The 23,776-nt window shown below is 39.1% G+C and overlaps 2 protein-coding genes across 2 annotated transcripts in view; both read left to right on the top strand.

The window, feature by feature from the left end:
* Positions 1-607: 607 nt before the first annotated feature.
* Positions 608-19,845, top strand: LOC130161227 (neuronal acetylcholine receptor subunit alpha-7-like). The gene is made up of 10 exons (XM_056364761.1): positions 608-758; positions 4,129-4,268; positions 4,653-4,697; positions 8,326-8,435; positions 10,068-10,147; positions 13,377-13,544; positions 13,668-13,862; positions 17,452-17,538; positions 17,913-18,022; positions 18,516-19,845. The coding sequence occupies exons 1-10, from the start codon at positions 704-706 to the stop codon at positions 19,056-19,058; spliced, it is 1,533 nt and encodes a 510-aa protein (XP_056220736.1). The 5' UTR covers positions 608-703; the 3' UTR covers positions 19,059-19,845.
* Positions 19,846-21,515: 1,670 nt separating this feature from the next.
* The window catches only part of trip4 (thyroid hormone receptor interactor 4), a 68,327-nt gene continuing 66,066 nt past the window's right edge, over positions 21,516-23,776 (top strand). The window contains exons 1-6 of the mRNA XM_056378145.1: positions 21,516-21,683; positions 22,442-22,623; positions 22,868-22,998; positions 23,131-23,349; positions 23,475-23,553; positions 23,653-23,758. Of these exons, the coding sequence (XP_056234120.1) occupies positions 21,604-21,683; positions 22,442-22,623; positions 22,868-22,998; positions 23,131-23,349; positions 23,475-23,553; positions 23,653-23,758 (797 nt within the window). The 5' untranslated portion in view covers positions 21,516-21,603. The remainder of the gene's footprint in view (positions 21,684-22,441; positions 22,624-22,867; positions 22,999-23,130; positions 23,350-23,474; positions 23,554-23,652; positions 23,759-23,776) is intronic.

Below are 23,776 nucleotides of genomic sequence, written 5' to 3'. Positions count from 1 at the left end.
CAGGTTGAACCACAGAACAGTCAGAGCGGCTGACTATTTAGTAGATAGGATAGGAAGCAGTAGAGTATGTGCACACATCAAAAGCATATGCAGTGCTTGTGAAATTAGTCTGATAAACAGTACGGAAAAAAAAAGACTCCATGCATTAACTGCATTTAAGTAGTTGTAATTTTATCAGCAACCAGCAGATGTCACCTTCTTTTGATAAAGTGAATTTATAGTAGCACAGTGTGATGCTGGACATCTTTTTCCCTGTGCAATCCCTTATAATGTCTTTAAACTAATTATGAAAAACGACATTCAATTGAAAAGTGAATATTTGGATTCTTAGAGAATCCGTTTTGTCAAAAAGACTGATGCACCCTCAATTTTTATGAGAATATAAAGGCTACAGGGGTCGTATTCATTTATGTGTACAAAAAAGAAATTAACGTTTTTATAGCTTTAGGTTCATAGTCAATCAGTGAGAGAGTTTTGATTCTGTTACTCACTGTCGAGCAAACAGCAGAGGAGGAGGAGTTATTAAACATAAACACACAAACACACACACACACACACACACACACACACACACACACACAAACAAACATACACGCGCTCACACACGCGCACACACACGGACAGTACTATTATTCCCGCACTCCGTCTACGTCCAGCAATAAACTGAAGAGCATCTCTGCCTTCTCTTCGTGCTCGGTTCAACATGGACTTTCTACACGTTTTACTTTTCGTTGCAGTCACCGCGTGCACGGTGGAAGGTAGGCGGTCAGCACGCGCTTTAATCGTCAATTAACTCACACAGGAATCTAGTGTTTTGGGGGGTTTTGTAATGCTATTCTTAATCACCAGTGACTTCAATAGAAGGCTAAATGTATGCTAAATATTAAGTTATAGAAATTTAAATATTTTCATCACAGCTTTGTATTTAAAAAGGAAAGAATGATGTGGGTTATGTCTGTAGAAAAGTAATTGACAAGACTTTCCATTTGTTGTAAAGGTACAGCTATCTTGCTTTCCTGCCTTTTTTTTTTTTTTGGTGAGTAAAGACCCAAACTTGCAGGTGGTGAGAGTGGCATTATGTTGTAATTATAATGTAAATGCTGCATTGTGAGGACTGGTAAAAAGTTTTCGGGACTGTTAGAGGGTTTAGACTGGGTTTTAGAGTTGTAGCGGGTAGAATGAGGTTTCTGTTAGGGTTCAGAAAAGGGTTGTAATAACCCTTGTGATGGCAGAGATAGAGGTACAAGTAAGTGTGTGTGTGTGTGTGTGTGTGTGTGTGTGTGTGTGTGTGTGTGTGTGTGTGTGTAATACAAACAGTTTGAAAGCACCAGCAGTGCCATGCTTAGTTTTTCATTGAAAGACACTCACTGCATTAGAAAACTGAAAAAAGGTATTTTTTTATGTTGTAAGCAGAGTAACCCTGTTCTCCTCGTGCTTTTCACACTATGTGGCAACACATATTTCCCCTGCTGTGTACAAATCACATTCCCAGCTGCTTCCTGTGCTAGATGCATGCAAACCATGCAAATTCTAAAAAGTCTGATCCGTAAATGGTAATTAGTTCATGAAATCTTCAAGACATGCTGTGTCTCATCAGTTTTATTCAAATCCGCTCTGAATTTTTAATATTTTGATTGAGGCAGCAAATGTAATGGTAATCACTGACTCAGGCTCTTCAGCCTTCACTTTATAGTCACTTGTTAATTGAGGCTGCCCCCGAGAGTGAAGCCGAGAGGCAGATGGACAACTTTAAAGCTGCTTATTATGCAAGGGTGGATTGGCCATCGGAGACAACAGCAATGTATTCTGAGTTTGTTTTGCAGGGTAATGTTATGTGGCTTTGTTTTCTGCTCTGGTTTAATCAGAAATTCTAATAATAAGATCTTTCAAGTACTTCAGTCTGTGTGATTAGTTCAGACCTACAATGACTACAATACATATTACATCATAGTTTTCATGGTGTTGCGTGTAGTGTTTGACTGATTTGTCTGCCAGCATTGCGATGTCTTGCAGCTTTTACTGATGCTGTGTGAGGTTTTTCATCATTAGCTTGAAGTGTAGACAGTTTTTGTAAATGCAAGTGAAGATAGTTACACGGCAAATGGACTCAAAATTAGACAAATTAGTCAGTCAGATCACAGCATGTCAATTAATAGGGGGCGTATGTTCTGTGTGTGTGTGTGTGTGTGTGTGTGTGTGTGTGTGTGTGTGTGTGTGTGTGTGTGTGTGTGTGTGTGTGTGTGTGTGTGTGATAGATTGACACAAACAGAAAGAGAGACAGCTCCAGAAAGCACCAAAAAGGTCATGCCAAGTTCTTCATTCAAAGACCCATGACTGAATTGGGTAACTGAACAAAGGTTTTTATGTTACAACCAAAGTGTCAATGTTCTCCTTGTGCCTTTCACACTATGTTACAACACATGTTTCTATTTGTATTAACATTACAAACCCAGCTGCTTCCTGTGCTATAGACGCATGCAAACTATGCTAATTCTAAAATCTCAGGCACTTGTTACAGGCACTTGTTAATTGAGGCTTCCCCCGAGAGTGATGTATGAAGAGGCAGATGGACGGAAGTTGTAATATTGTGTGCACATACATGCACATCTAAGGTCGGAGCAAATTTATGGGCTACTTAAAGCCCTTGTCCATCTGTCTGACATTATTATGGCTGTTAAATTTGATTAAGAGGTAGAAAGGCTTTTCTTCTCCGTTTTACGGCTGTCAGCAACATGTTGGCAACATATCAGAAACGTCCCTCGAGTGGTCCAATGTGCTGAGAAGTACTGCAGAAACATCCCAGGACAGTTACTCACACTGATGTCCTCTTGTTGAGCCTCACAGTGAAATTTGATTATGGTGGGGTTGGGAATGGGGGGATGGGGACGTCCACATGGGATTGGGCCGTGGACAAAGATATGCTTTCAGCTAATCTTTCTGGCTTTTTTATGAAAGAAGTGGAGGTGACAGAGAGAGCAGAGGAATAGGGCGATGCCTATAAACAACAAGCTTCGAGCCAAATCATTGGGATAATGTTGCTTCTCATAGGTGGTTTGGGATAATTGGGCCACGGCCATTAGTGAAGTGAAGAGATGCTGCCAAAAACGCTCCATAACTCAAGGGGAGATGAGAGTGTGTTAAAATGAAGGACAGGTCTGATTTGAGATTGCACAGTGAGATGAATCGAGTCCAGGTATTGTATTTGGATGCCAACCTTTAAATGAGATGCAAAATTATTTTGGTGCAGAGTCTGACCTTACAGTCGCAGCAGATCTCTGCAGGAAGACGTCTAGAAGTGCCCCAGCAAGGAGTCACCTGATGTACGGTGAAACCCGCAAGAATGAGGAAAAAGCAAGATTATTTTTGAGAACTGAAACTCAGGCGACGACTGGATGATGTAGGAGATAGGATGAGAGGGAAATATGGCTCAGTTTCATCTTTGAACTTAAAGCGGCTATAACCATTGTCTTTTTTTTATTGACAAGAGATCACAACTACTTATGTGAAAGGTGTTGCTCGTAGTGATGAACTTGCAGCAAATTATCACACAGCTCTTCAGAATTTAAGTTCCTCTCAGATTTACAGGGCGCTTTAGCAGCTTTCAGCTCATTGTTTTGGTTTCCTGTCCTGTAACTTTACTGTTTTGAATCCCTCTCACTGCTTTCTTCTGTAGCTGTAGAAATACATTGTACACTTACCTGCTCAGCTGCAAACAACAGACAGACATCAAGTTTGTTCAATTTGTCTGTCCAATAAATGCCAAAAAAATAACACTTGATTACAAAAAGTGCAGTACTGTGACTTCCTCCTCTTTAGGTTTTCTGTTGGTGAATGTAGAGCATCATTCCTGTCAGTGTCTGTTCACTTGTGGTCGTCACTGCACAGTAATTTACTCTTTATCCGTTTATTCCAAACAAAATGCTTTTGCTCTTACTTGCAAAAGAAACCGTATCAGTTATATAAGACAGACAACCGCTGCAGGATGGCTGTATAAATGGAAGTTTTGGCAATGAAACTGAAAAAGAATTGGCATTTGATGTGACCAACAGTGTCTGTCTTTCTCTTCTTTTTTTTCCTCAAGTAATTATGAAAGTATATTTACTATCCAAGTTTTTCTGTACGCTGCAGTTTCTCTTCAAGGGGTTTACCAGCACAGACTGTATAAAGAGCTGATGAGTGGCTACAACCCACTGGTGAGACCAGTCTCCGATGACTCTAACAAGCTCACTGTTGACTTTGGCCTCAGCCTCATGCAGATCATTGATGTGGTATGTAAATGATGGCTCTCCACACATACAGTACCTGCATGCATACTGCGTGCACTGCAGAAAGCCGTGTTATGATAAGTCGCTCTTGTGTAGATTGTAATCATCAGTTACTACAGGGATTGTCATTATCTTCTGCGTTCACAGCTACGAGAAACGTGGGACATAGAACAAGCTCCTTGAGTATCATCGTTTATATACGGTTTTTACATTTGCTTGTCTTGGTGCTTGTCACCACCTCAGTCGTGAGAGGTGAAGCTGTTGTGGACGTTTACATTTTTTTAATACCATGATTCCTCCTTCGTGAAATGAAATAATATTATTAGATATGTGTGAAATTTATTAAACAGAATAATAATAGTAATGAATATCATGTTTTTCTAACAGGATGAGAAGAATCAGATTTTAACAACCAACATTTGGCTGAAACTGGTAAGAATTTTCCCTGCACATTTAACTACTATAATTGTAGAGCAGTTTGCGTGCTGCACAACTACATATTTCAACATTTTAAACAACAAAAAAAACATCTATTTTCTGTACGTACTCATCATGTTTGTGGTCACAAGATACTGGAGTTTATCTGATCATACACTGGGCGAGAGAGGCAGATTATTTTGTGGCTGTGACTTCCTGAAGTAAGACTAAACAAACAAGATATAACATGGTAATTAGAGAGCTATAGGGATGCTGGTAGGTGGATTTTTTTACCTTAAGATAAAGGCAGGCTAGATGTTTCCCCCTATTGCTAGTCTTTATGCGAAGCTACGCTAACCATTAACCGACTGTGCAGTCATGTGATTTGTGTCCATCTCATCATCTAACTCTACATGTCAAACTTTAATTGTAATTTTAGCTTTACACCTGGTATTTAGACTGCGCATCTCTTCACAAAAATGTGACCAATTACTAGTATCGTTTGTGAAATGTATAGTAATTGTCTTAAAAGCCTCTTTAGCACATCAACTGGTACCCAGTCTTTCCCTTTTCATCTTCCACAGGAGCAATGCACCCCTTTCTCCCCCATGTAGCGAGATGAAGTGTATGAACGCAGATGTTTTTATCGCAACCCGTCTATTGTGTGACGCCAGTTTCCTGCTGCTGCACCGTCAGCAAGCTGCATGAAGGCTGTTTGGTCTGTTTTAAATCACCACGATGTGGAATCACAGCAGCAGCCTCATTCAATCTCTCTCACCCCAAACCCACACAATTGACTCCGGCTCTCAAACACAAGATAGTGCAGACAGCATCCGCGGTATCTACTGTCTGTTAGCGTCGATTTAGCATGTATTCGCTCAGTCTATTTGTGTGGACTCAACGAAAGAAATTTTAAATGTCCTAAAGATGTTTTCATCTCTGAAGGACACTTTGACACAGTGAAGATGGCTCTGGAAGATTACACACTCAATCATTTTCTGCCAGAGAGTAGTAATTATAAGATGTTTAACTGCCTCAGGATAGTGTTCGAATGAATAAATTATAATTGCACTGACTACTGTAGCATTTAGAAAAATAATGACATGAATAATTGAGCAGCTTCACTTTTAGATTCAGACATCATATTAGTGGTTGACTGCAATGACAAATGGCTGTGTAATATTTTAGTCTTGTTAATGCCCAATACACTTCTGTTTTCACCATGTTTCCCTCTCCTGGGGCCATCAGTGAATTTCATTAAAAGTGGCTCAAAGGAATATGTAGCATTTAGTACAACAGTCCTACACCAGCACTAGATAAATACAGGTGCCAATATTTATTGCATTAAACACAACACATACAGCACAAACCCTATTCACGTTCCCAAAAGGTAGCTAATCATATACTCCAATAATTCCCTAAAGTTGACTGAAGAACATTGAGAACCATGCGTGATGAATAAATCAGAGGTTACTGCTCACCAAACTGTCACACTCAATACTGAAACACAGATCACTTCAATTCACACGTGAATACAACCAGCAAACACATCCGATCTCAGTCCTGCTAGGGATTAAAGCGATTTATTCCCCCAAAGCAGGTTGGAATGGGAGAAGTGGCAAAACAAAGCTAACACAACAATTAACAAAAAAAGCAAAAGCAAAACTGGTCCGTCACAGGCGAGGCCGGGCGGACTAACCAAAGAGAACAAACCTCACAAACAAAGACAAATGACCAGCAGGAAAACAGTGGTAACACCAACTGGCAATCACCGCAAAACACAAACAATAATTGCAAAATTTTTAAATACTTAAACCTAAAAAATAACATTAACGTCATATACCTGCTATATCAACATTTCCCACACAAAGTAGATTAACATCTCATAGCGAGCATCTGTTAAAAGGTTGCGTGGCCACACTGCAACATCCAGACACACAAATGTTAAAAAGCAGCACCCACATTAAATCCCAAGTGAAACATACAACAACTCCCAAGACGTCAAACTTTAAATCTCTCACTCGGACTGGAGTGAGGGTAGTATCCTCTCCAGCCTCCCACAGAGAAGAGCTAGCACCACCCAACACACCTGGGTGAAATCATTGACACATGAAATAATTTGACACTCTAAAGTTAACTCACTGACACGTCTTTATCTTGTTCAATCTGTGCGGAAACTGGCGCTAGGCTAGCTGTTTCACTCTGATTCAGGTCCTTATGATAAGCTAAGCTAACTGGTGGCCGACTCCAGCTTCATACTTTAACAGGAAGATATGAGAGAATTAGGGTATTGATCTTCTCATCTAATTCTAAGGAAGAAAGCAAATAAGCATGTTTCCTCTAATGTCAAAATATTCCTTAACAACATAGAAAAAATGGAGGAGACAAGGATCAGTGATAGAAATGAGTATTTCTGTTAAAACAGATGCAAGTCTCTGGGGACTAGGTACTGCCCTTTATTTTTCTTCATGCTGGCCACAGCTGTTTTTTTGAACACCACTATGGTATAAAATAATTCAATAATAACTTATAGATCTGACAAGAAAAGGCATCTTCATCAAGGCCTAAAAACCCAAGATACCATGTGTTAGCCAAGTTGACCAGCTGTAACATTTGGCTGTCCTGAGCTGGAATTCAGCCAAAGTCATCATATGCTCACATCTGGTGTGGGCCTGGTTTTGTGCTTGTTTTTCAAAGAGGTCACATATGGTGAAAGATTCAACTTTCCAATCATGTTTTGACTCTCACAAATTGTGCAGTTTCACTTTAAGTGGTAACTATTATCAGTATACTAGTCGTTATTTTTTCTGGTGTTTTGTCCATTTTCCATTTTGATGCCACCTTGGCTTTTCAACTGTCAGCTCAGCCCTGTTAAAATAACCAAGCGTACCTGTCACCTCCATGATTTACAACAGGAGGCACAGCTCAGGGGTTAAAGTTCTACGTTGTAGAAGATCTCCTGACACTGGATTCCAGAGAGACTTGAATGAGATCATATCATACCTCTGACCACAGCTGTTGCTGGTGCTCCAGAGGAAAACAACACGCACTATCAAGTAAAAATAAAAATGAATAGAGCAAATAAATGTAAACAGAATAAAACTTCAACAAGTAAATGTACTAAAGTATGCATAAATATCCATCTCATTACTCAGAATATAACCCCTCATCTTCAAAGAATAAGAAAATCAGGCTGCTGCTGCAGCGTCAGTCCGTGAGACTTGAGTGTGTGTTATTTACATGGTATCAGATAAACTATGTAAAGCTAAAGAAGTCACTTCTATAGTAGGAAGAGATCTGGGCTTCCCTAACATGACTGCTGCAATTGAAGAAGTGTTTTCCAACTGATCATCAGTCATTTGAATTATATTTACCGACAGTGTTAAATGGACATAATAACATCCTGACCTATGCGTGGGTATATGATAATAAGATTCTGATCCTCCACACATGAAAGCAGGATCTACCAAAGCACCTGTGGCTCCTATTGTATTTGTCACTGTCTTATCATTTTTCTGAAAGGTACAGGTACCAGGATATCGCCCTCCATATTTCAGCATATTCAGCTACCCCCCATAAAGATGTCAAAGATACAGTACGTATGTAATTTATGAAAAGTATGTTATGTTTCTGTGTCCCACAGTACTGGAATGATCATTACCTCCAGTGGAATGAATCGGAGTATCCAGGTGTTCCCAATGTGAGATTTCCTGACAATTTCATTTGGAAGCCAGACATCCTGCTCTATAACAGGTAGGTGTGGTTGGCACATTAGAAATGCACGGTGTCAGACTCCGCCTGAATGCATCTTCCTCTGCACGATGTAAAGGGGAGAGATCTTGGAGGGAAGATGCATTTTTTTGGATTATATTTGCCACACTGACTGCGATTTGTTGGACACCACATATCTGACATTTCTGAAACATAAAGGAATTGTTTGTATTGGCTCTGTGGACGTGTGTTTGAAAAAGACACACCACTCCGAACAGTTTCATTCTTCACCTCTACAAGTGATTTAAGAGAATATGTGCACAAAATGTTTTAGGATGTAGAATTGATCCAGACCGACCTGTCGAACAAGTCATGTGCAGATGACTTGTAAAATAACTGACTTATTAATTTAATACCTTGTGAGTGAATTTGGATTTTTATATATGTTAGTGAATTCAAATACAATAAAAATCTGAATAATTGAATAAAATTTTCTCCTTGAGCACCTCCCATTTTTAAGGACCACTCTGGTGGACACAGCTTTTTTTTTAAGTTGGTTTAACTCCAACTTTGCATTTTTTGGGTCCCGGATGACACAGCTAAATTTTTTATGTTTTCATCTGCTGATTTCTGACAGCAGGACTTCAAGCTCTGCGGTGGGAATTTCTTTTTTCTTTTGCTCTCTGGTGACATGTCAGAATGTGCTAGAATATTCAGGCTTCAGACCCCGGGTTATTAAAGGACTTGTTCGGGATATCTTCCAGAGAGGTATTCACAAGCAGAAAACAAAAGATGTATGAACAAACTTAAACCTCACTTCTTTTGGAACAAATATTTAATTTTTTAAAACTAAGCATTTACATCTTGCACAAGCTTGGAAGATCAATGTGCATAAAGTGAACGTCCTGTGTCCTGTTATGTAAGCTGGGTTTCAGACAGGAGTATAACACTTCAAGGTTAGTGGTGCTCTGCAGTTTAGATATATGCTGTACTGTCTAAAAGAACACTTTGGAGCAATAAATCATTTAAACAAATGAATAAACTTGTATCAGAAAGATGGGAGAAAGAGCATTTTATTTTATGTCCCTTGTGGAAAATACTAAAGAGATCACCATTAATCAATCTTTAAAAGAAAGATCTTAACAAATCACATTAGAGGCACTCTACCCCCCATCAGCTAATGAGGGAAAAAGCAGTGTACTTCATTTGTCATTGTCCCACTGAGTAACGCCTTGATCTGAGACTCTTTGAATTAGACGCTGCTGCAAGTTAAGTTTTTTTTTTCTTTTTCAAGCAACTCTTTCAACTGAAGCTCAACCCTGCCTCCCCCTCTGGGGAGTTCATTTAGAGGGAATGAATTGTAGGTAGCAGGGGAGAATGAGGGTAACCACTGAATACCCATCTCCAGGGAAACGTTGCATCAGTTGTGACTCCTCGTGTGCTCTGTACCTGCTGCAATAAGGAGTTAGAGAAATGTTTGTATTTCTCCACCACATCTGTTCCCCTCGCTGTTTGCGGCTTATCCAAATTTATGTTACATCCTTATAATTAATAGCGGGTCTTTGCAAAGGTCCTACCAGTTTATGAATTAATTATGGTGTTTTCTACTGAAGCTGTATTTGGGTTACAGATAACTCAGCGGGAAATACTGACATAGTTTCATGTTGTCTACAGTGCAGATGAAAGATTTGATGGTACTTTCCGCACCAACATTTTGGTCAATTCCACGGGCGCCTGTTCTTACATACCTCCAGGTAAGAATTATAATCTCAGTTAACACTCACATTTCAGTATCAGACAAAACCAGATGTTTACTCAGTGGAAATATTAGATGTTGGATCATTGCTCCCTTCCTCTGCAATTTTTTTCACACCTAAAAATATCTCAAAATAGTCACAGATGCTACTTGATTTGAAAAACACCTGAGATACACAGCAAAACTTACATAAGCAGCAAAGTGAAAGCTTTCCTCTCAGTGAAATCAAATGAAACACATACTATTTTTATACAAAACATATAAGTAAACCTTACATTCTGCCTCTAGAGTCTAAACAAACATAACCCAAAAGGGAGACATTTTTACTGTCATTTAATTTTTGTTTATTTTTTGATTTCATGATAGTATCCCCTCTTTGCATTAATTCATTGGAATACCATTAGCTCTCTGTTCACATGGAATCCATACTGCCAATCAGATTACTTCATTTTTAAACTGTATGTACATCAGCATGCAGAAAACTGAAGGATGGAAATCTATAGCTGAAGCACAATAGACAATCTGACAAAAAGTGATTGAAAGTGGCCGGTGTACGTACAGCATATACTACAGAGCTAATGGGAGGAAGGGAACAGGTGTGTGCGTGGGCAGGGAAGAGCAAGGGACGGAGAGTGGATCTGAAATGAGAGGAGAGTTAGTGCATGGAAGGAAAAAGGCTGTCAAGGCAAATGTGACACTAGAGTTGACAGGAGTGGTGACGCAAAGCTTACATCAGAGTTTTGTTGTTTGTTTGTTTGTTTTTTTTTGCCAAATAAACATGAACATTTGCTGCTGTGACTCTGTAAACTCTCAGTGACCTGTCCTTGGATACAACCCTAAAACAACCAGATTTATAAACCTGTTTTATATTTAACAGAAATGCAAAACTCAAAAATAAAAACAACATGCAGTATAGGCCTGTGTCTCAACACAACCTGCACCCTCCAATTGAACAATGCTGAAACTGGCCCACCCCTGCTCTGCAGTATTTGTTGTTTGTGTGACTAAATATGTAATAAGTACTCCTAGTGTATCACAGTTCACTTCTTTAATTATTGAAACATTATTGCATTACAGTTCAACTAAGAGATCTGACAGTAGTGGTCCACAGAGGGCAGCAGCTTGGGTTTGAATCATTCATATATGAAAACGCCTTACATTATCCAAGTCTGCCATTAGAGCGCATCTGTACCCACATGGGTATTATTGAACAGGTACTTGTCACCAACCTTTGGTGTTGTGTTTTAATTATTCAGAGCAGTGAACATGAATGCAGGTCCAGTATAGCATCATAGGACGGAGTGGAGCGACATAAACGCAAATAATGAGCAAATATTAACTCTTAGCTGCTGAGGTGTGCTGGAGTTATTCAGGGTTGTCAGGGAACAATAACCACGATGAGGTATCATTATTGTCTCATAGAAATCATATGCAAATATCATAAAATCACAGTAGTTGTCAGTCTTTTGATTCATAGTCTTGTTGTCATAAAAACATGAACTGAATGAATTTGCACAAAATTTAACTTCCTAGCTCTACCATTGTGCTGTATAAACAGGATAAACTGTATAAACATTATGTTGTATTTTCTCGTGGGGATTTCTACTAAGGCTTACAACAGAAGAAGCTGCTGAATATTCTGAGCTTTGAATTAACTCCCTACAGCTATCAGATAACCTAAGGGGTTTGTTTTTTACCTTCACAGGACTAAATTCACATCGTTATTTTACTAAAGAAATTGTGTAACATTTTTACATTATTCACTTTAGACGAGAAGGTTGACATTGGCTAGCTTGTTAGCTAGCTAGCTGGTTAGCATGCTAACTTAAGTAGAACAAAAGACGGGATAGAGACAAGACTTCATGTTGGTGTTGCTTTCCACTGCTGGAGACAGCTCTTGATAAGTAAAGGAAAGAAAATTAATGCTGAACTCACAATGTTTCTTTTAGACGGGTAAGTAAACAGCTGTTAACGCTAAGGCTATGTAGCAATAGCAAAACTGATAAATAGCTCCTTTAAAACAGGTGAAACAGCAAGCCTGGCTCTGTGCAAAGATAAAAACATAAAATCTACCTGATAGCAAGACAAAAGGTCAATAATTAACAATTTTTATTTCCTTTGTTTAGTCCATGCAAAACTTTAATTTGCCCCCTGTAGGGACGGAGCCAGGCTAGCTGTTTCCCCCTGTTTCCTGCCTTTATTCTAAACTAAGCTACCCAGCTACTGGCTGAGGCTAGTAGTATATAGTATATAGTAGTATATTTATTATATATTATATTATTGTATAAGTGTGGTTTTCATTTTCTCATCTAACTCTTGAGAATAAAACCAAATGTATTTTCCCAGAATGCCCATCTCTTCACTATTAGTGCTCGATGCTTTGAGCAGTGAAGCTATTTCCTGATCACACCTCTAGTGACCCACTAGTGCCAGACGCTTTGAGCAGTGAAGTTATTTCCTGATCAAGCCCCAGCTGACCTACTAGCGCCAGAACGTGTGGTCGTAGAAAATCTATGATACTTTTCTGTGAAACCATCGACCCATCTGTATGTACACATGCACACACATTCATGGATGGGAAAAACATCGAAACACAGGGCGTTTTCTGGCAGGCTGTTCTTCCCAGTGTTTTTTCCCTTACGATGCAAAAGCACGGGCCTGCTTCACCTCAGCATCTTAATCAATACCAGCGTAAATAGCTCCATCACTGAATTTCTTCTGGGTCGATTGCCTCTGTCACAAGCAAATTGCCTCGCAACTTAGTTCAGAATGAACCCTCATTGAATGCCATATTGGTGCAAATTAGTCATTTGCCACTTGAGCTCAGCACAACTGCGTTAAATGAGTAAAGATGTATGCAGATGTAACCTACCAAATTACTAGGTCTTTTTCACTGAGGTTCATCGCAGTAAATAGGAGTCATTCTACTTGTCTGCTCCCCATCACCATTCGCTCCCTGCTGAGGTTTATCATCTGCATGGCAATGAGACAGAGGAGAAACGTTGTTTACTGCCAGCGTCTCATATCTTTCTTAAAAATGGATTGAAATTAGTTTCATATTTGATTTTTTTACCCTTGTTAGGATGGATGGCACTCAGACTCTCATAGCTTCTCGGTGTAAAACCTCTCCAGCTGTTGGGCACTGTCATTTCTTTTATTTCCATCTCCCTCTGCATTCGGTACAGTACATATCAAAGCCTTGTGTTTTCATGTTTCCAACCACACAGGGATCTTCAAGACCACTTGCTACATCGATGTGCGCTGGTTCCCTTTTGATGTCCAGAGATGTGACCTGAAGTTTGGCTCCTGGACTTATGGGGGCTTTTCTCTGGACCTGAGGATGGTGGAGGCAGATATCAGTGGCTATATTGCTAACGGAGAGTGGGATCTTGTTGGTGAGAGGGGCTCTTGACCTGTGAAGTGCAGAGAGAATTGAAATGTCAGTGAAGGGATAATTTCTCCATAACTTTTCACGTCAAGTCTTCCAGAGTAGATTTTGTTTTGTTTTTACCTCACAGAGGTTCAAGGTCGGAGAAACGAGCGTTTCTACGCCTGCTGTGAGGAGCCGTACCCTGATGTCACCTTCACTGTGGTGATGCGGAGACGGACTCTCTACTATGGCCTCAATCTGCTCATCCCGTGTGTTCTGATCTCCACTCTGGCCCTGCTCGTCTTCCTTCTGCCTGCGGACTCTGGGGAGAAGATCTCACTGGGTTAGGGCAACACACATACACACACAAACGTACTACAGATTGCTGGTCTGGCCCTGCTTCATTGCAGAAGTAAAGTAGTGCGCTCACTATTGTTTGGAGGTGACCTATTGCTAAGTAACATAACTGTAGTCACATTAAGTTTCCGGGTAGTGCAGTGCATTGCTCTTTTATTTTTGAAAAAAAAATCTGTTGTATTGAAGGTTCCCAAGAGCGCAGTGGCCTCCATAATTATTAAATGGAAGAAGTTTGAATCAACCGGGACTCTTCCTACAGCTGACAGGCAAACTGAGCAATCAGGGGAGAATGGCCTTAGTAAGTGAGGTGACCAAGAACCTGATGGTCACTCTGTCTGAGATCCAGAGATCCTGTGTGGAGAGTTTATTTTGTAGCTTCCCCCAGATCTATGCCTCAACACAATCCTGTCTCTGAGCTCTGCAGGCAGCTCCTTCCGCCTCAGGGCTTCGTTTTTGCTCCGGTAGTGTATACCAGTCATCTGTGAGACTTTATATAGACAGGTGTTAGCCCTTCCAAATCATGTCCAACCGATTGAATTCACCACGGTTAGACTCCAGTCAATGTGTAGAAACACCTCAAAGATAATCAAGAGAAATGGGAAGCACCTGAGCTAAATTTAAAGTGTCATCGCAAAGGATCTGAATAGTTATGTCAATGTGATATATCAGTTTTTTCCTTTTTGATAAATTTGCAAAAAATGTTGTTTTGATTTTTTCATAATGTAGTATTGAGTGTAGATTGATGAGGTGGAATTTTGTTTTACATTTATTTTAGCACAAGGTTGCTAAAATAAAAAAGGACTACAAACTGTAAAAAAATTGAAGGGGTCTGAATACTTTCTGAATGCTTTCTAATGCATTCTGCTTAGATCCTAATAGATCTTTGGACTATCGCCACGTATCATCTTATGCACTTTTGACCCATTCAATTATATCAGGATGTTGATGTTCTTCTTTTCTTGAGACGTATGTGTGTAGAGTTTTACATGACCATTAAAATTACATGACCATTGAAACCCTGCATGCTCCTAAATTTTATATTTCTAGAGCATTACTTTGGTGGCTTCCTGCCATGCTGACTTAACTGTGATCTTGACTTTGCTAACTGTGTGTGCTGTAAAAACAACAAACTACTACTACTACTGAAATCTCAGTCAAGTCAAATCCTTCACAGTGCACGTTTTGACACACAGCCAACCTTTCTATTATTCTTTATTTATTCTTCATTGAAAACAACTTTTAATCGGAGCCCATTTGCCTCCTGGGCAATCGGTCATTTTATGAAAATGAATCGTTTGTTGTTAATCCACTTCCTCTGTGGCCTTGTGAAGTAAAGTGGTAATCGGCACTTAGTAGCTGACTAAACTGTCAGAGGAGTTTGTGCATAAATTATATATAGGCTTTATGTAGACTGTGTCAGTGGGTGGGTGGGTGGTGGTGTGTGTTCGTGTGTGTTTACTCTATGTGGGAGCGGGTTGGGGAAGTGGGGCGAGTCTGAGCGTTGATTTATGCAGTTTGTACCTTCCGCAAATCATTAGACTCCTGCAGCTGGATTCCTTCATTAACCAAACAGTGCTTTAGAGCCAGATGTGTGGGCTTATGTGTGTGTTTGTACCTACATGTGTGCATTCCCTCTGATGTTTTAATAGCTCATGGACAGATAGAGTAAATTGGGAATGAGAATTGCTCATGTGAGGTGTAATAGGCTGTTACGAAGATCTTAATGTTCCCTATCAAAAATGTTTTTGAAAGTGTTTTATTTACTGTTGTTCACAGCTCACATCAGGCATATGTCATATGTTATATATATATACATATATATATACTGTGCGAGTGTGTGTAAGTGTGTGTGTGTGTGTGTGTGTGTGTGTGTGTGTGTGTGTGTGTGTGGGAACGTGTGGTCCAAATCTACTGTATATGGAGTCAGTATATCAACCCAGCCGCTCGTTGCTATTATTATTATTTCAGAATGGTGAACCCACATTGAGCAATATGTTCTCATGGCAGCATTTATTCTCTGATTTAATTTCAGTAGAATTGGGCTGTCATGAGAATTATGATTTGCAAAATGGGCAAATAGATCAACAGGATTATTATTATTGTGTGTGAAGCTTAACTATCATCACCACTGCATTTTGCATTCAATTACTAAGCATCTCTATCCTGTACCCCTTAACATGTACTGAATGAAAAATGAAGATGTAGTAAGAGTAATTGCAAATAAGAATAACACATGTAATATACTGTAAGTATGACAGTACAAAATCCATTCATACCTACATTAGTGTGATTTGGGTGTTTATGTCTGCATCTATGTTTTTATATCAGTATTGGAAATGTCTGTTTTTATTATGAGATTCATCACCAGTACTGGGATCATGTTTCAATGAACTTTGTTTATTGGTTTAAAGGATTGGTTCTTCCAAATTACAAAGCAAAAAGATGTTGTCCCATTTTGCATCTAGCTCTGCATAATATTAAGGTTTTATTTGGAGAGGTGTTGACATTTTCAAAAGCATCTTCTTGCATCTCCTTACACTGGAGCTGAAGGGGATTTAGTTTGTGTTTGATACACTCATTCTAGAGAATATTGTTTGTATTTTCTGCTTTCGGTAGAAAATAGTTCCTAATTACGGGTGTTGGCAGTGAGATGGTTGGATTATCCAGAGGAACTGAATCATTGTTACTGTAAAGATAAGCTGTTTTACAGTTATTCAGATGCAGTTTTTCAAATAGTCTAAAAGACAAAAATATCACCACCAATAAAATGAAATGGAATTTTTTTTTATAATGATTTTTGTTAATTCATTCTTTGATAATCTTTTTAAAACACAGTATTAGTTATGATATTTGAGATCATGCATGCAACACTCATCGTCATTTAAAAAGGATTCACATGCTCCTCCTAGTTCCACAGATACAGTATAAGAAACAGCAGCAGCAGCAGTCCTGACAGCATTACGGCAGAGGTGTCAAACATACACCAGAATATCTGTGACTCCTAATCCTACTTACAAGTTCAGTCTTTTAATAAGACAGCAAGAGCCAGTGGCTTAACTGTGTCACCTCATTAGTTAAAACTCGTCTCTACTTGTGCATTCTCAGCTCTGATAGTGATAGTGATAAACTTTAACAGCTGCAATTCTGATTTGGGGGGGATTGTCCTTCTCTGCTGGCTTCAGTGCAGCATCCCATTGTGGGAAAGTAGCATGAAATTTGAACAAGGCAAAATTAGCATAAGAATATAAGGCATTACAAATGCATGGCATAGATTGGAGAACTTCACACAAAATACGAACAAAGCAAGAATAGGTAACAGAATAGAAGTTAGTCTGGTGCAACTGGAAGCACATAAATGGAAGAAAACAATTAGTCTACAGAAAGCTAAACATCAGAAAAGCTCACCTAATCCTTGGCATGTTATTACAAAATCATTTTAAGGATGAAAAAGTATGACATATTTTGCAGGTTCAAAGAACCATGGGTCTCTGTCATAACTGTGTGATTTTAAGACTTTTCATTGCATTTAATGGTTCTGTTGTGAAACGCTAACTGAGCTTTGGTTTCCTCCCCAGGCATTACAGTCCTGCTCTCCCTGACTGTCTTTATGCTGCTAGTTGCAGAGATTATGCCTGCCACATCAGACTCGGTGCCTTTAATAGGTAAGCCAGGCTAATGTTAAAAGCAGTCGCTATGGGTGTCAGCTACTATCAGTGGGAAGACACGGGTGGCAAATTGCATAGTCATTTCTTATATCCCGGTCTAACTGAGTTTAAGCAACCATCCAATATTTTTTTATTTTTTTATTTAGAGATCTGAGCCACCATATTTGAAAGAGTGAAATAAAGAAGTAGATTTTTGCATTTCTCTGACACACATAAAGTGAGTGCTGTGTTTGAAACAAAAAGGTTATTTTGCTCTCTTGGACTGTGAGCTTTTCTGTTTCCCTACACTATATATTTTATCCAGTTTTTTTTTTTTCGTTATAAATTTAGTGGCATCTGTTTTAAATGTCCTCTGTTTCTTCTTTACCCAGCTCAGTACTTTGCTACTACAATGGTCATTGTTGGGCTCTCAGTAATTGCTACAGTTCTGGTATTACAATATCACCACCATGACCCTGATGGAAGCAAGATGCCAAAGTGGGTGAGTCTTCTGTCATGTTACACCATTACCTGTGACTTACTATGATCTTATCAACACCAACATAAGTCATTTGCCTCTCAACCACACCCCAGAACTGTGAATAGATTATGATAAATGGCGGACATTTACTTTGATTGTGCTGCTTTTGTTTTTTGCTTCACTTGCAGTGGTTTATGAAGATAAACATGCATTTGCTTGTGTAAAGCCATGTGTCCATGAGGTATCTCAGATGGACATATGCTGAAAAGTCCTCAGGACATCACCAGAAAATCACTTGGTGTTCAGATGTGGTAAAGATAGCTAACCAGTTAGGACATGTATGTCAGTTTGGAGCAGAGTGAGCACCTCTCTGAAATGTTGGGCCGTTTCTGACCCAAACAAATTAAACTTGAAGACAGGCTGTATGTTGTGTCTCATTTCTTCAAGGTTTAATTTTAAGTTAACAAGAGCCTTGTTGATCTGTTCCTTATTCACTGTCGTTTTGATCCCGTAGACCCGTGTGATCCTGCTGAACTGGTGCGCCTGGTTCCTGCGCATGAAGCGCCCAGGTGAGGAGCGGGTGCGTTCAGCCTGTCACAATAAGGCTCCACGGAGCAGCGTGACCAGCATAGACGTCAGTGCTGGCGCCTCAGCCCCCCCACCCACCAACGGCAACGTGCTCTATGTTGGCATGCGCAGCCTGGAGAGCATTCACTACTCCACAGCTGCCACCTCATCTGACTCCGGGGCCGCGTGTGGACGACTGGCTGGACAGGAAGGTGAGGATGAGATGCTCCTCCCCGCAGGTCAGACCCCCTTCATGAAGAGTCTGGAGCCAGAGCTGGTCAAGATCCTGGACGAGGTGCGCTATATTGCCAAACGCTTCCGTTACCAAGACGAGCACGAGTCAGTGTGCAACGAGTGGAAATTTGCTGCATCTGTTATCGACAGGCTTTGTCTCATGGCTTTCTCACTCATCACTATCCTCTGCACCATCGGGATCCTCATGTCAGCACCCAACTTTGTGGAAGCCATTTCCAAAGACTTTTTCACTTGAGAGCTTTATCGCAGTGAAAACAAAAGTCTACTAACCAACAACAATTTGTAAACTCATGGGGCAGTAATTTGGACACAGTTAACTCACCTAGTGTGTATGGGACTTCTTTATCACCAAACATTTAACCTAACTGAGGACTTATGTATGTAATGCATAAATAATTATGTGCCTCACATTATAGTGGTGAAAATGGCCAGCTTTTTCCTTTTATATAACACAGCCTGATGGTGTGCTATCAGTTAACATTTGAATTTGATTCCCTCGTCCCAGTTTTGAAATGACTGAAAAATATTGATCCTACAAAGCATTGTTTATGATGTAATTTGCTTACCTACAAAGAATGCAACTGTGGTTTGCTATGTGATGTTACCTGTGTATTATTGTTCATTACAATCTATCTATTAGAAGATCCTGACTAAAATATATTCCATACATCGAACATTGCAGCTGCAGTATCTTGTATTGAAATGATTCTGTTGTCTTGCATGATTCCTCATATGTCCAAAACAGTTTTGTGCTGTTTTAAATTGCCTTTCTATGAAAACAAATTATCGTTGATCATTATCATAAGCATAACCGAACATCAAAATTTACTTTGATTTACTTATTGTTTCTTACTCATTTTTATTATAACATTTTGTAATAATAAAAAAATAAATAAAAATTAACATGAGATAAAAATAGTTTGTTTATTTTGATATCAGTCAATTTCAGTTAATTTTGTCGTGTAAAGTGAAAAGCTATACTGTGAGGTTTCACAAATAAATGTATCTTTTGTATTCGGAAATGGCACAGCACATCAAAAATTTTGTCTTGCTGCACAGAACTGTGTTTTCAATCTACATAACCACAATCACAGAAAACAGAAATCTAACAGACTGTTACAAAAGGCTTCATAAATCCAAAAAAAAAAAAACTTTTTTGGATGGATAAAATACAAAAGTACTGCAATACAACTCTCACAGAAATATATTAAGAATAATGAGTCATCAGTTAACCTACATCCAATTTTGCAGAATTGAATGTAAAATGGTTTGAACAATAAGAAAGTGTTATAAATGCTTGATTTGATGGTTTTGTCCTCAATCATTGCTTAACTATAGTGTGCTGATTATTGGACTAATTTAATTATTGCTACCAGTTACAGAAGATGCATACATAACTTTCCTCAGTACATAAATGTAAATAATTTTAGAGGTTACTTGGAAAAAATAGAAGTGGTCAACTATTTGGAGTCTTTAAAGCTCATAAATAGAATCTTATAAATAACGTTTGCAGCTTTTATTACTAACCAGGTTATCAAAACTTTTAGTAGAATTTATAATAATGTTATATATTACTTTATTAGATTATTATTAAGGGTCCATTAATGTGTCAGTAGCAATTTAATGTAGCATAGTGGAGGTGGAGTAATTTCAGCTATTTTATACTATTCCATACTTGAGTAAGCGTGTTTACATTTCACCACTGGCTCTCACTATGTATCAGCATCTAGTGGAAAGCATCATGATTTGACACGAGCAGATGCTCTAAGGTTCTGTATTTCACAGCATTACAAAACTGCCACCTAGTGAATGAATTTATTAAGCACATCCAATTACAGCGACACAGACCATAACGTCTAGAGTAATCAACAGCTGAATCCAGAATAATACCGTCAGCCACTGTGCTTTAGTTGAAAACAAAAATATGCCCCTCAGTCACTGGAAATTGAAGGGGCATGCAGATCCCACGAGAAGCAAAGGCAGTAAAAGACACAAACATAGTTTAGTTTATAGGATCATATGCCAAGACATCTGGGAGCATTAGGAATCGTCACCCACTTCTTATTTTAGGGTGTCTAGGTCTGTAGGTTTAGGTTGTCTTGCATGTATAACCTCTTCAATACCTACAGATTTGATGTTCAGCTCAGGGGACCTTTCCAAAAAACTTCAGCTTGAGTTGAAAAGTTCACGGTGGATTTTGAGGACTCCTTTTGATCATGTTGTCCCTTTGTAGAAACCAGCCTCGTGACTGACTGCATGACAATGATATCCTGTATGTGCTACTTTTGCCCATGACTTCCACACAACCCCCAAAATAATATTTACCAAATAAGCAAGTGTTCATCAACAAAATAAGTAATTTGCACAGAGACGGGCAAATTACACATTTTGTTGATTTTTGAAGTGAAAAGAAGTAGAAAAATTTAAATAAATAAATAAAATAAACCCAGGGGTGCCCCAACTTTTGCATATAACTGTAAGAGAAATGGACACTGAGGAACGTTAAGGATCCCGAATACTTAACAACTCAAACTAGTATTAATATATATATTAATAGGAAAAATAACAGTTTAACTTTGTCTGTTTGTTTGATGTTTGGTTGCTTGCTTGAAGAGTTGGGAGGAACCCCTTTCACCCACAGCAGAATTTTCTTCAGGACGGGATATTAAGCTGCCACGTATGTGTGTGCGACACTGTTATCCCGCCGACTGGAAACACGTTCGTGTGATGGTTTGAGTTTTGGTTTCAGCTCGGGGGTTTAAAGTGTTTTAGACGGTAAAATGTCGGACGCTTTGCTGCACTGGTGTGTGGACCAGTTACACCACAAGTTTGGGTTGGAGGCGTGTGAAGACATCGTCACGTAAGAAATGTTAACGCTAGTTAAATCTGACACCGCCCGCTCAACAAGCTAACGTTAAAGAAGCTAACTTGGTTATGCAGTACTGTGATGTAATGGCTTTAGGTATGATTGAATGAAATGTCTGTGTATCAAAATGTAATCAAACTAGTATAATTATCGTTATATGTGTGCGTTTAATTTACTGATATCCTCAAATACAGCTAAGTAAGGTTGTAATTCCAGCTGTTACAGCAGAGGGTACACAGTCTGACAGGTGTTTTACATATTTATTCCCCAACCCATCAAACTCAATTAAATTCCTGTTTTCGAGATGACACTTCCTGGATGGTGGAAGAAGTACTCAGATCCTTTAATTTACTAAAAGTAGTAATACCACGCTGTAAAAATATACCATTACAAGTACAAATACTGCATTGAAAATGCTACCTAAGTATGTACAGTGCAGCTGGAAAGTATTCACACCCCCTTCACTTATTTCATATTCTGTTAAGTTGCATAGTTGCATGTTTTTGTTCTTCATCAATCTACACTTTACCTCATACTGACAAAGCGAAAATAGAATTTCAGATATTTGTGCAAATTTATTTAAAAGGAGAATTTGAAATGTCACATTGACATAAGTATTCACACCCTTTGCTTTGCCGCATAGACATAAAGACGATAATGGAATTAGAAAGCATTTTTTTTTGCCTTACAACACCTGCTTTGATAAGAAATGTCATTAAATTAAATGGTTATTGTGTCACTCTGCTGTCTAGATACATTCTATCCATTGAAACAGCTGAGGAGATCGAGGAGTACATGGGAGACCTCCTGCAGGGCACGGATGGGTTAAAAAGGCAGTTTACAGACGAGCTCCTCAGCAGATGGAAGAAGACTCAAAGACAGGCCACAGATACCTCAAGTCTTTTCCTTCTCAAAGAATCTGTTTCATCAGCAGGTAGAGCAATAAACACCTGGTGTCTGCCATTCAATATATCTTGATTTACCCTGTACATTAAATTCTTCCCAGCCATTAAAAGCCTCAGATGAAACTGCTATGCAAGGTACTTGCACATAATTAAGCAATGTAAATAACTACTAATTCTAATGTTTAAATGTCTTTATGAATGTAAGTGTAATTAACTGAAACACCAACATTTATCTACAATATTTGTCGAAGGTAATTTGCCTGCTTTTCTTAGACTCACAAGACCTGACTAAAGATACCCAGAAGAAGACTAAACGTAAGGGCCGTAACAAACAGGAGGTAATGACTGTGAGCCAAACAGAACCTGAGCCAGAGGCAGTCAAAACCCCCATTGATTTGATGAGGGTGAGTATACAAACATATGCTCTCTTATCACCTACTTACCTACTTTACTTACATTTTTCTTGTTGTGCTAATTTTCCTCATCTGTTTTATTCCTGTCACCATGTTTCCTTACTTCCTTTACTACTTTCTAAGGCCCAAGAAAACAGTAGTGGTTCTTCAACAAAGAAGAAAAGTAAGTTTGTCCGTCTCTATGCTAAAGAGGGACAGGACAGGCTTGCTGTCTTACTCCCTGGTCGATATGCCTGTGAGTGCCTTGCTCAAAAGCACAAACTTATCAACAACTGCATCACCTGTGGTCGCATTGTGTGTGAGCAAGAGGGCTCAGGACCCTGCCTTTTCTGTGGAAAGCTGGTACGTAAGTTTTGGGTGTCTAGAATCCATTTTTTATATTTTAATCTACTTGTGATGGTGACAGTCATTTTCTAATTCAGTATTCTGTACTCACTGTTTTTTTTTTTTTCCCTTTACTGATTCAGGTCTGCACAAAAGAGGAGCAGGAGATCCTGCAAAGAGACTCCAACAAAAGTCAGAAACTAAGAAAGAAGCTTATGGGAGGTGAGAGTCAAAACTAGCCAGTATTATTATTATTATACTACAATCTATGAAATAATGACAAAGGTTAATGCCATAAATGTGCTCTTATTGTGGTGACAGACTCTGGAGACAGAGATTATCTCCCACACCATGAGGCCAAGATGAAGGCGGGCTTAGAGAAGGCTCTCCAGCACAAAGACAAACTGCTGGAGTATGACAGGAACAGGTATCATGAAACACACAG

The sequence above is a fragment of the Seriola aureovittata genome, chromosome 1 (genome assembly GCF_021018895.1).
Source record: "Seriola aureovittata isolate HTS-2021-v1 ecotype China chromosome 1, ASM2101889v1, whole genome shotgun sequence".
Lineage (NCBI taxonomy): Eukaryota > Metazoa > Chordata > Actinopteri > Carangiformes > Carangidae > Seriola > Seriola aureovittata.
The sequence above is the reverse complement of the archived record's forward strand: the minus strand, read 5'-3'. Positions and strand labels throughout refer to the sequence as shown.